At 43.3% G+C, this 14,083-nt stretch overlaps 1 protein-coding gene across 1 annotated transcript in view; it reads left to right on the forward strand.

Moving 5' to 3' along the window:
• The window catches only part of LOC308282280 (multiple PDZ domain protein-like), a gene marked incomplete at both ends in the record, with an annotated part of 69,780 nt that overhangs the window by 16,123 nt on the left and 39,574 nt on the right, over positions 1 to 14,083 (forward strand). Inside the window, 5 exons of the mRNA XM_080722627.1 lie at positions 628 to 795; positions 2,166 to 2,375; positions 4,810 to 4,989; positions 8,990 to 9,122; positions 12,623 to 12,821. Coding sequence (XP_080578753.1) covers positions 628 to 795; positions 2,166 to 2,375; positions 4,810 to 4,989; positions 8,990 to 9,122; positions 12,623 to 12,821 — 890 coding nt within the window. The remainder of the gene's footprint in view (positions 1 to 627; positions 796 to 2,165; positions 2,376 to 4,809; positions 4,990 to 8,989; positions 9,123 to 12,622; positions 12,822 to 14,083) is intronic.

Genomic DNA, 14,083 nt, shown 5'->3' on the forward strand with positions numbered 1-14,083 from the left:
TTCCCTCGTAGACAGCAGTGTTATGCTGCTGTACAAAAGTGCATTTACTGTATCTCCAAATCTAACTTTTAAATCACTTTCATGTTTAAAACGCAGCCTTCTCTACCGGCCGTTACAAAAGCACTGATGCCCACGATTGTTATTTTTCTGTTTCGAGTGAAAGAAAATACTATCGCAAAAATGAACAGGACATACTCAGATTACATTTACTCAGATTACTTTTTCCCTGGAGCTCCCAAACAACGTAAAAAAGCGGGTTTCCATTGCAACTGCCGATTAAATCTTGAATAATCCTGGGCACCCGATGTGTTAATCTGATTATTATTATATCCCAAAATGAGGGTGTTCTAAATGCATCCTTAGGTCTGTAACTCTGAGAGTGTACAAATGGACCCTTGCAGGTCCATTTGGTTCCATTTGTACACTCTAAAGAGTTATGGGGGTATGTGGCCTTAATGCATAATAAACTGGGGGGTCCTTGAAATGAAAATATTTGAGAATCACTTCTCTAGACTATAGAGAAGTGAGGTCTAGAGGGTGGCTAAAATATCAGACAATTCAAGCGCTCTTCTATTGTGAACTAATATCCTTTCCTGTGTCCTTCTCTCCCCGCCCTGCTTGTCCCAGTTGGACCGGGGCTGTGTGATTCCCTGCCCCACGGAGGGGGACATCACCAAGCGCGGCGTGGCACTGGCCTCCATGTCGTCCCCTCTGGCCATGTGGGAGAGAGAGTCCCAGGTGGTAGAGCTGGAGAAAGTGGAGTCCGGACTGGGCTTCAGTGTCCTAGACTACCAGGTCAGAGACGTCGCCCCTGGCAGGGGCGTCACAAGGGGGGGGGGGGGGGAAGTGGGACTGAGTTACTAGGGCCCAAGTTGGAGGGACCGTAGTTATTTAATACTTTAACTATTGAAAAATAGCAGATCTACAAGCTCAAAGCGTGGCACCGAGTGCCGCGCTGCGAGCTTGTAGATCTGCTATTTTTGAAAAGTCGTGAAAATGTGTGCAAATCTTTGAATACATGTCTTTTTTAAGCGAACATTTGCAACTCAAATTTAGCTTCTGGGGGGTCCTCGGAACAAAATATTTTGAGATGGGGGTCAGTGGCCAAATACATATCATTTTGGGGGTCCTTCACATGAAAAAGTTTGAGTAACACTGACAAAAAAAAGAAAAAAAATCACGATTTTTCAATAGTTAAAGCACAAAATAATACGTATTAATGCGTTCCCAGTCTATATGGGTTAAACCCCCTCCCCCTATGAAGAACATTCATGGGGGGCCCGCAGTGAATCCTTGTACCCAGGGCCCAGAATTTGGTGCGACACCCCTGGATGTTGCCCTTGGGTCTGGACTAAACATAGCATGGACATTGGACACATTACACTAGGCTGGAGTATTAGGAATGCACTACTGGTAGCGTTAGCTTTTAGAAGTGTGCATGACGGAAATATCTGGCACAGCCACTGGGCCGTTCTCTCAGGTAACAACTAGAGGATGTATATTTTATTACACATGTAGGAGCCATGCCAAGGGATTAACCACTTTCAACATGGCGGCCCTTGTTTTGGGCACATTATTATAAGCGAAATGTTTCAAAGTAAATAAATAACAAAATAAATCTATATAAAAAAAGGAAGAAATGTCTCCCTTAAAAAATAGTACCATTATAGCTCACAATGCATTGATGATTGGTTGACTGGTGGGTTTGGGTCAGTGTTTGGGTATCTGTCCTACTTTCTTAAGCTCCTTTTTTCTTCCACGGTCCAGTGTTCAAGGGCTGCAATATTCTCATAATCCATTTAATAAAATTGTTGGTACTGTACATCTTTAACAGTATACATTGTCTACTAATTGGGGCTGTCACGATTATGACATTTTACATGACGATTAATTGTGACTCAAATAATTGCGATTAACGATTTAATTGTGTCTTTGCCATTTTCAATTACATTTCGGTTTGGCTTGTAGGATTTTTGAAAGTGTTTGAAACTATATGAAAATGTTTCAACATGGAAACAATTATGACGATTATGCAAAAATAATTGTGATTACCTCAAATAATCACGATTATACGATTATTTGATAATTGTGACAGGCCTATTGTCAATTATATGCAAATTAGTTATTTATTTCTCACAAACCGTGTTCATCTGATATAACTTTAGGACCCAGAGGATGCCAGTAAGACGGTTCTTGTGATCCGGTCGTTGGTTCCTGGGGGCGTGGCGGCCCGGGACGGCCGTCTGCTGCCTGGTGACCGGCTGGTCCAGGTGAACGACACCAACCTGGACGGCTCCAGCCTGGACTACGCTGTCCACGTCTTAAAGTCCACCTGCCAGGGCCCTGTCCGCATCGCTGTCGCCAAACCTCTGCCGGTACGTGGCTGTCTTCTTTTACATCACTGGCTCCCAAGCACTGGGTCTGGACCCATTTGTGGGTTCGCGATTCTTTTTTTTTTATGGGTCCTTTTATTTTTGGTTTCGAAATTTTGTTTTTAATTATTATTATTTCAAAACATTTTCAAAAAACATGCCCAAAAAAGTTTTTCATATATAAAAAATGAAATTATATATTTTTTCCCAGTAAAGTAAAGAAATTCCATGAAGTAGTGAAAATAGACGATCTACAAGCTCACAATGTGGCACAAAGCGATGCCTTGTGAGCTTGTAGATCTGCTATTTTCACTAGTTTGGGTCCCGGGCAAACGTCTAATTTCTCTTTTGGGTCGTGAATTTTGTACTTTTTGGTTTGTTTTTGGGGTTACTTATTCGGTTGAAGCTCTAACTTTGAAACTCTGGATGCCTCTATGCGCAGCTGGGGCCGTGTGGAGACGCGATACCTATCTCTGAGAGGGACACAAGGGCTTCCTGCGACGCCAATGAAGACCATAACATCATCACGCAGCAGCAGAGCGACCCCATAACGGTATGTAGCACATCGTTACACATTACTGTACATCTATGTATTGTTACATTGTTAGATGGTTTTGTACTTAAAAATAAAAAGATTGGAAACCACTGACTTACTTTATGTTAACCCAGGTGTAGGCAACGTTTATTATCAAAACAGTTGTTTTTGGCCCAAAAACTGATAAAAAATCTGTTTGGATGCGCAAAAATATGTTTGCTTTATTTATTAATTTGTGCTTTTTCTGGTCTTTCAATATTGCTTTTTTATTATTATTTATCTGTATTGTTTGCTAATTTCTGAAAGCAGATCAAGTAGACCAGTAAGCCAGCATGTGTTGGTGGTGAAAGCAAACAACATATCCAAGCATTAATACATTCTTTATTTTCCTTTAATAATTAGTTTCTTATTTTCATCCGGTGTAAAGGCAACCATTTTTTGTTTCCAATAGGAGAATGTAAGAATAGCTTTATGACTTCTACACTAATATAGTATTATTAATTATCTTACTTCTTTGCCCAAGCAACTGTGAGCCACAGGAGAGGACCTAAGAGCCACATGCAGCTCTAGAGCAGCAGGTTGCCTACCCCTGTGTTAACCACACATGAGCACATGAACCTTCCTATAGGGACCCTAGTTTGGGACGAACATATGCGATATTCTACAAGCTCACAACGCGTGGCAACACAATGTGTTGTGACTGTGAGTAGGGGTGTAACGATGCATTTTAATAGCGATTCGATACATATCACAATACATGGTTGACGATACGATACATGGACGATATCGGTTCATTCATGGCGATACGATACGATTCGATTCAATGATTTTAAATCGATATAGTAACTATTTAGAAAATAAATTAAATCTGTGTGAAAGGTGTGGATAGTGCAGGTTTTTAAGGGAAACATGTATTATTATGGATACAAATAAGTAAACACAGTGATTATCTGCCAAATACATGGACATTGTATATTGACAAACCCGCACCTTGACATGAACCCAGAGATTACACATGTATCGATAGACCAGTGTAGCTATATGGAAAGGAAAAGTAATTAAACCACCCCTTTTAAATGTTTCTTCTTAAAAATGCTAAATACAATGGACAAGTAGGTAGTATCGATACAATCAATTCTTTGCACTGCCGATTCGATACAATACAAAATAAAACGATACGATTACATTTTAGCTGTTTTCATTTCGATATACTTTTTAAGTTAAAAACGATACAGTTACAATATCTGTACACCCCTAGTTGTGAGCTTGCTTTTCAGCAAAGCGTTTGGGTGGGCAGGGGAAAAGGAGGGCCTAGTGTAGACCCCTAGGGGACTCTGGTCAATGACACATAGGGTTCAGGTGGTTAAAATGCACAGTGAATATTTCTAAGACAGAACATATTTTTTTTCTTTCTTTCCTTTAACTTTGAGTAATTCTTTTTACATTCTCAGAGATAACGCTGAGGATTTTATTGTGCATATGTCATCTACCATTTGGGAAAGAATGCGATCAGCCTCAAACTGATATTTTACACCTATGGAACTCACAAAATGTCATTTTAGTCCACATAAATGACACATAATTACTTTCTAGCAGTTTGTCTCTTGAATAGGTTGTTTTCTTCCTCCCTGTGTTGTGGACTGTGGCTTAGTAACGAGGAGCACAGCATCCAGTTACAGGCCGTCTGAATTTTTAATGCTGCTGAGAGATGAACACAATGCTAGACCACACTACAGGAGGAGAGAGAACAGGAGAGGACTAGAGGGTGTCTAATTCACATTCCACCTTGGGAAAAAGAGACTTTTTTTTAGAGTCACACAGACATTACTTTTTTGTTTGTTTTTGGGGTTATTTATTCGGTTGAAGCTCTAACTTTGAAACTCTGGATGCCTCTATGTGCAGCTGGGGCCGTGTGGAGACGCGATACCTATCTCTGAGAGGGACACGAGGGCTTCCTGCGACGCCAATGACGGACGCGTTCCAGTTAGCCTGCTAGCTGAGGCAGGCGAGGCTAACACAAATACCACCGCCTCCAACTCTGACCATAACATCATCACGCAGCAGCAGAACGACCCCATAACGGTATGTAGCACATCGTTGCACGTTACTGTACATCTATTACATTGTTAGATGGTTTTGTACTTACTACTTGTTTAGGTGTTGGGTCCCAGTGGTAAAAAAAACATGAGTGAGTGAGTGAGTGAGTGAGTGAGGGCATTAACCTCTTATGCCCTCTTTTATACATACTGTACAGTGGTGTTGAGTGGTGCTGCTATGTTTTATATTTCTGTTTTATAGTTTTTTTAAACGTTTTTGTAATTTTAATAATAACACGCCCACAATAAATAGGATTACCAGGTTAAAAGTAGTTTAAAGGTCATCTTAGACTGTATGATCTACTGTAAGATGTTGATGTAGACTAAGCCAATCAGTCAGTCAGTCCCTCTGTCCGTCACGTCACATCACATCACGTCACGTCACGTCACGTCACGTCACGTCACGTCAGTTTTGCTCCTACTCTTATCTCCGTTGTCGCTGCCCTTATCCATGCCAAACTTTGCACACACACGCCTTGGCTGCCACATCACAACCTCCGCCCCTGATTTCTCACATGGCCCTCTTCTAGCGCCACCATCAGGCCGATTTTTGCAAAACACATTTTTGGACACTGCTCCTACACATTTTGGCCTAAAATCACACAAAGCGGTACACAGTATCTCTACAGTCATGTCATCAACATGGATCTGTCCCATTTCCCATATTCCCTCCTGATTCGCTACGATTGGATTTTAAAGTTTGTGTATGCGACGTGACGGTCGCTTATCTCCCGATTAGGGAGTCTTACTGGTGTGTAAACTATGGTGTGCAAAGAACACAGACCTCGTTGGCTATTCTCGTTGTTTCGTGAAGCACTGGCTTCTGCACATTATACCGCTACACCATTGAGTGTCGGCCGAGCAATATTATTATCATGGAAATGAGCATTGACTTTGTGTATGTAAGTCAGAGAGCTGATTCATTACTGCAGGCTTACAGTGGCAGCGGTTTTAAATGATCCAATATTCTTAATCTCACTGTCCATATGAGGACAGCGTCACAATGCTCATTGCCATGCTGTTCTATGGTGGTGATTTCTAGCTGCGCTAAGGAGATTAGCCAGGGGATTGCCTTTCTATCCTCTCACATTGTGTGGACTGGAGTGCTCGGGGCATACTGTTTCAGTTTCAGTGGGTCAGGTACAGACTTACAGAGAAAGTGCTCCGTGTCATTGCCTTGTTCCTCCATTGTGACTCAAGTCACTGCTACGGAGGCAAGCCTTTTGTTCTGCCTTGCGCTTAATTGTGAACAATTACCTGCTGATTAAAAGCACAGTTTGCTTTAACTGCTTTGAACAGAGTCTAGCCTGGAGATATCTTCTATCTACAGTACATGATGCCACACACATGCGCGCGCGCACACACACACACACACACACGCACGCACGCACGCACGCACGCACGCACGCACACACACACACACACACACACACACACACGCACTCATGTACGCACACACTTGCGCGAGCACAGACAAGAATTCACCGACACATATGGAGGCGGGCACAAGCATTGTGCACAGTAGCCTACAGTATCTCTTCTCACTTGGCTCAACGGAGACAGGCCCATTTCAGGAACACTCCAGTCTATGTCTATGGATGGTTCGCACCAATGTTATACTACTGTCTGATACATGAGCCACAAGCCGATCTACAAGCTCACAAAGCGATACGTTGCGACATGTTGTGAGCTGGTAGATTGGCTATATTTTGGAGAAGAGATTTGGTGTAGATGGGGAAACGGTACAGACCAAGTATATAGCCCTGGAGAACCCCGGTCAACAAAGTAAATGGGGGTTTTGAACTAAAAGTTGATGTGAACCCTCCTGGTGTATACTGGATTAGTTTGATCCTGAATGTTGCATTGCACCTGCTCTAGCTGCACCCTGGATGAGTAGCGCGACAGGGCACCCAAAGAATTTCACACCCCATAAGTCTCTTGATGTACTTGACCTCTAGACTTACTTCCTTCAAAGCCCTTCGCAATTGATTTCTTGCAATCAACTATCATACTTCACCAAGGTCATTTTGGCAGTGCATCCACCTTTTATTTATTTATTTAATCTTGAGAGTACTTGGGGGACCCCCCCCCCCCCCCAACACGCACACGCACACGCACACGCACGCACACACACACACACACACACACACACACACACACACACACACACACACACACACACACACAAACACACACACACACACACACACACACACACCGCTGTTGGCTACTCAGATGGCTCTGATAAGCATATCGTCACTGTCGGGCAGAAACCTCGTATCTCGTATAAGTTTCAAGTTTGTACGTTTTTTCACCAAGTAAAGCCCTGCTTCATCATACAAGGCTGTTGCACAAAAGTTGTGAAAACATCCGATCTTCAATCCGATCTTCAATCCGATCTTCATCCGATCTTCAATCCGATCTTCAAGCACACAACGCCTCGCGGTGCGAGGCGTTGTGTGCTTGTAGATCTGCTATTTTCACTATTTTTCAGTCATTTTTAAAATGATAAATACAAAATGAACGGTCTTGGACACAAGGTTTCCACCCGACAACGACGATATGAGAAGGGGCTGTTAGGTGGCTTGCTCAGGGACACTTCGTTGGAACCAGCGACTTTCCCATTCCCACACAGCCTCTCTACCAACTAAGCTACGGCCAGCACACTGTTATGTGTTACTGAGGTTCTGTTAGTTGCTGTTGGGCAGAAACCTTGTATCTCTGTATTTCATTTTCCGTAAATGAATGTGTGTCTGTGGGTTTCATGAATATTGAACCAATAGTAATTATTAAGAAGAGCTTGTGACTAAATAATAACTATATTATTAACAGAACCCATTGAACTGAACCCAGGTCCTTTTTTTCTTTCCCCATTCCATGAAAAGGAAGCGTTTTGGTTGGACACACAAGGTTTCCACCCGACGTCATGCGTTGAGTGGTGACATCATGCTTACGTCCCTGCTATATTTCTGCATTGCAGTATTGATAGTTTTTCTTAAGTAAACAATGCGAATACTTTTTCCACCACTGCTCGTCCCTCCTTGAGTCATGGGTCTGTTCGTCATCCTCAGGGGTGTCAGACCAAATTCTGGGCCCTGAGGATTCACTGCGGGCCCCCCATGAATGTTCATCATAGAGGGAGGGGGTTTACCCATATAGACTGGGAACACATTATTATGCATTATTTTGTGCTTTAACTATTGAAAAATAACAGATACACCACCTGTATACCATTTTTGAAAAATTGTGAACATTTGTTGAATATTTCAAATCCTTCTAAGGTTTTTGAAAAACCTATGTTTCTATGTCAGTGGTGCCCAAACCTCTTCATGTGAAGGACCCCCAAAATGATATGTATTTGGCCACGGACCCCCATCTCAAAATATTTAGTTCCAGGGACCCCTCAGAAGCAAAATTTGAGTTACAAATGTTTGCTTATACTGTAAAAAAATACATATTATTCAAAAATGTGCACACTTTTTCACGACTTCTCAAAAATAGCAGATCTACAAGCTCGCAGCTTGTAGATCTTGAATTGGCCATGATGGCCAATTCTTGGCCATCTGGCCAACCACAGCGTTTCTCCGACAATTCTAGTTGTTGTCATTCTGGGGGGAGTTTGTTCATGTTTTTGTGAGGGTATCAACCCTAGGAGACACGGGGAGAACATGCAAACTCCACACAGAAAGGCCCTATCGCCAACCCCACCTAGGGTGTGGGCGCTGATGACGCGGAGGGAGGAACACGCCGCCCATATATGTCCTTACAGTTTTTTACGATTGTTAACACACATTTTTCACTACAATAACGGCATTCTCAAAACTGCACACACAAAACTGAAAACCTCACACACAAAATGCTCCACCTTGGGCCCTACCAGTAACTCAGTCCCACTTGTCCCCCCCCCCCCCTTGTGACACCCCTGGTCATCCTCATTGTCAAGCTTTTCATTCATTCCTCTCCCTCGTGTTTCTCTCTCTGTGCAGGAAGAACCGCTGTGTCAGCACCGCGTAGCCATGGAGGGCAGCGATAAGCAGCAGGCCACGCCCCCCCTGCCCCGCCCCCTCCGCACCAGCTTCGAGAAGACAATCACCGTCGTCCGGGGCAACCGTAGCCTTGGTATGTTCTCCGTCTTTCTCGCGCTGCTGCTGCTGGTGGTGCTGGTGTCTTGGTGTGCGTACGTCGTCGTTGGCATGGCGATGACGTTAGGCGCCGCCGCCGCTGGCGACTACCTCCCCGAAGAGGAGTTTTGAACGAGCGATTTTACCTTTTAATACCTGAGAGGGAAATCGAGAGGGGAGGGAAGGGGGATTGATGGGTGATTTTATCTTGTCATTGAACACAAGTGTACAACGAAATGATCTTAATGGCGTCAATCCAACGCAGAGAGAGCGATAATATGATAGATGTAGGTAGCGGCATATCGTCGTTGTCGGGTGAAAACCGTGTATGTCCAAAACCGTTCGTTTTGCATTTATCATTTTAAAAATGATTCAAACTAGTGAAAACAGCCGATCTACAAGCACACAACGCCTCGCACCGCGGTGCGTTGCGTGCTTGTAGATCTGCAGTTTTCACTACTTTTGTGCGACGGCCTTGTATGATGAAGCAGGGCTTTACTTTGCGAAAGAACGTACACATTTGAAACTTGGAGATGCGAGGTTTCCACCCGACAATGACGATATAGGGATTAAATAATAGCAGCATAGGTACGAGAGAGAGAAAGAGAGAGAGAGAGAGAGAGAGAGAGAGAGAGAGAGAGAGAGAGAGAGAGATCAGTCAGAATGTGAGGCTTAAGAGGGACCCTAAAGAAAAAGAAAACTGTATTAATTTGCAGTACTTTGAAAATGGCACTTAATATAAGAATCTGATATGTGTTGTTTGTTTATTCACCCCTGACCTAACAGTGCATTTTGTTAATTGCTCCAAGACCAAGACCAAAGCCTGTTTTTGGCTTTGAAAATGTATGATGAATGAGTTTCTGCACTTTAATCCAAGGGCTCTATGCAATACACGAGGAAATAATATGATTACATTTCTGCAAAGGCACTAAGAAAGGCAGTAAGCTAATATGGTCTGATGTAATAGTTTTAGGTACAACCTACCAAAGAATTTGTTAGAATTAAGGTATAATTTATGCCACTGTACTTGTTTTTTGGTAGATTGTCATAGCATTACTGTTTAAATGAGTGTGAATGTGTGTAAATCCAAATCTAGAGGATTTACCAATTGGTCTGGTATCTGACATGATGAGTTGATATATACACTCAGTATATACGTTTCATTATTTTAATGTCATACAGAATGTCTCTACATTTCTCTTTGTCTTTGTTGTGTTTGTGTTCTTTGTACCAGAAGTTAGATTGGGGACGATCCTATTCCATCATGCACTATGATTGTATTGTAATTTGAATGTAACACCAACTAACAATAAAATATGTATTTGATACAAAAATAAGAACAAGGCCATTTATTTGACCAAGATCAAATTATGTACGACCATAGTGTTGTGGATGTGCATAGTACGTGTCTGTGTATTACAGTAAAACTCATTTCATTGATTTATACTTTGGCATGACACATTAAACATTCAGCCGATATCCCCGTTGTCATCCCTTAGTATGGGTCTGTTATCACCATTAGCTAAGGCATCCCTTACTGGCTACCAGGAGGCTGGTAGACACACGTTCAGAGGAATAATTTACTGGTCGTTCCATCAGCAGGAATCGAACCCGGAACTTTGGATTTCCTGCTAACCATCGCTAACCAGGCAGCTGGGCGACTTTTTTTTTTTTTGCTTTGTCTTAACTTGGACCATGCAAACTAGGGGGGATTAATATTTACTATTCTGTCCATAACGGCACATAACTCGGTAATGGCGTTGAGTCGGCTCATGCGACATTCGCACCGCTCGACACTGCAACTCGCTCGCAACCGCTCACTCGGCCGCGTCACCTGTGCTTGCCTCGTCGTGGTTTGGTCAATAAAACAAACATTTCAGTGGTGCCTCCGTCTCGGTAGCGTCCTCTGTAAGAGCGCATGGCTAGTATTCCCAACCTGGTAGTCTCGCATCCCAGTGTGAGTAGGACATTTTTTATTCCCCTGAACGTGTGTTGGCGCATGCGCACTGCAGTGATAAGACCAATGGGTGATAACGGGTCTACCAGCCTCCTGGTAGCCAGTAGACAGACTACTGAGCCTTAGCTAAGGGATGGCAACGGTGATAACAGACCCATACTAAGGGATGATAATGTAGGTATCAGGTGTAGGTGAAACATTATACAGTAAGTATTTTTCTTTTCTCATTGAAAATGAGTACTGTTTTGTTTAGTGGAGTATACTGTAAATCAGCCCGTAATTCTTGATTTATACTTCTGCTTGTCAATACTACCATATTTTCAACTGAGAGAAGTGAAGGCACATTTTCCCTTACTGCAGAGCAACAAGTTGCAGTATTTTAGCCATGGTTACTATGCTGAGAGAGAGAGAGAGAGAGAGAGAGAGAGAGAGAGAGAGAGAGAGAGAGAGAGAGAGAGAGAGAGAGAGAGGGAGAGTGGGTGTGTGTGTGTGTGTGTGTGTGTGTGTGTGTGTGTGTGTGTGTGTGTGTGTGTGTGTGTGTGTGTGTGTGTGTGTGTGTGTGTGTGTGTGTGTGTGTGTGTGCGTGCGTGCGTGCGTGTGTGCGTGCGCGTATGTCTAAAGACTGATTGTTGCCCTATTCACCTACATCTATCTGAGTGCATTAGTTAAGTTAAGCCGCCTACAGCCTGCCTTGATTATGTCAATGTCAAGTGTGTGCATGCCTGGTACTGTACAGCGTTATCCTCCAGTCAACTGTGCCTTTGTCCTGTGTGTGTGCGTGTCTGCGTGTGTGGCTGTGTGTGTGCTAATCTACCAAGCGTCTGTCTTGATTATGCTGATTATGTCTCAGTCCAGTGTGTTTGGACTCATGTCAGACTGATTGGCACGTTTTCAAAGTATCCCCAGTCAACCTTGTGTGTGTATGTGCATGCATGTACTGTACTTGTTTGTGTGCACACAGAACATCCTCAGTGTTCATTTATCCACTCTGAGAGTTGCATTTGTACAGTCCCAGAGTTGAATTACTGTAACTACGGTGATATGGAAAAGTTCAATATCACGATATTCTTCCAAGCTGTATCACGATACACGATCTTATCACGATTCCTTCTCATGTTGGTTTTTATGGTTATTTTTTTCAAGTTACTTAACAGTTCAACCAGCTACTGTACAAGGTAACACAAACTAAAAGAAGGAGTCCTCAGACTCTCTCTGGGTTCCTTTTGGGAGGTCTAAATTGACCCTTACATGTATGTAACTCTGACAGTATACAAATGAAACCAAATGGACCCTTACGGGTCCATTTGGTTTCATTTGTGGAGACCTTGACATTTTAAAGTTTGAGAACATCTGATTTAGAACAACATGCAGGTTTAAATGGATTCTGCAATGAATCTCTGTATTAACAATTCAACAGGATTTTATACCGGTATACGATATCTCTGAAAAGGCATATCATGCAGACATTGTATCATCTCAACGATATTTATCACCATATCGCTTAACTGTAACTCTCAGGATCTTACTGTGTGTGTTGCCAGGGATGTCGGTGTGTGCTATCAAGGACGGTTCGGCCATGCTGGTGCGCAGTGTGGTCCAGGGTGGCTGTGTCAGCCAGGATGGCAGGCTGGGAGTCGGAGACTGTATTTTGGCCATCAACGCAGAGCCCACCTCCAACCTGAACAACACCAGAGCCCGAGCCATGCTCCGCAGACACTCTGTCATGGGACCAGAAATCAGGTGAGGAACCAGAGCAATGTAAATAAATATTTCTGCTCCAAAGTGGAAAAGTGCCCTCTTACTCTCCCAATTAGTCCATGGGCCATACGAGAGAAAAAGCAGCATATGAGGGGTCAAACTAGGGGTTTTGCATGATTCTGAATCCATTGCAAGTAGTTTTACCCCTCATATGCTACTTTTCCCTGTATAGTGAAGTTAGTGGGACACCAACTCTAGCGGCTGATAACACCAATTTAGCTGTGTCTCAGAAAGGGTTATCATACCAAAATATAATCTACAGATATAGAGCTTTTCAAAAATGAATAGTAACCTTTGCCACCTTTCGGAGAGCGATATTTTGTATGGCCCATGGACTAAATTTGATTCATAGCGATTGTGGTGTAGTCTGGGACTCTGATGGTAGCCAGTTTGAAACATAACCCCTAACAGCTCCCCCCTGTGCCCTCATCAGAGCCATCTGAGCAGCCATCGGCCTGAATGAAGCTGTGAAAGCAATTTCCCTTCCCCCAGCGACGAGAAAATACTCCTTTTCCCTAACCCTCTTCCTCTAATTAAAACCAAAATCTGTAAAAAGGTCATATGTCCTTGGTTTACAGAATTAGAATACTTTATCACACTACTCTTAATGACTGGATCAACTATATTTCAGAGATGTTTGCTTTGCTCTCTCTCTAAACTTAAGAGTAGCCAATTATTTTTCACCGCTTTTTTCTCCCCGATTCGTTGTGCCAATTAATTACACCTCGCCGCACATTTCTGTGGTTTGCCATTACTCTTGTACTCTACTGGCTTACCTGCCAGTGAGGAGCCCCCACTGAGAGACAGGACATACTGTACTGTAGTACGTGCCTCGATCCTACTCCCCGCGTTCAACACTACCCACTGACACACACCGCTCCAGCCCGTAGGTGTCCGACATGGAGGACAAAGATTGTCCGGAATGTCCGCCCCCCAACAGGGGCCAATTTGTGTTTGTGTAGACGCTTGGCCCGGCCAGATGCACCATGGTTCATTCAAATCCCTAGACTAGGGGGTTTGAATTCACCATGGCACACTTGCCGAGCATCTCTACACGAACACAATTGGCCCTGCCCCGTCCACACAGGGGTCAAATACCTGTCCACCACCACAGAGTCTAGGGCAAAGACTGAATGGAAGAGCTGAACCAGTTGATGTTTTCGCCGTACCAAATGATGTGTAATCTAGTCGTTGACTAGGGACAACGTGAGATTTTGACAAAATGTCAAGCACATTTAAAGAGC

Source organism: Nannobrachium achirus (assembly GCF_963921795.1).
Source record: "Nannobrachium achirus genome assembly, chromosome: 3".
NCBI classification, from domain to species: Eukaryota; Metazoa; Chordata; class Actinopteri; order Myctophiformes; family Myctophidae; genus Nannobrachium; species Nannobrachium achirus.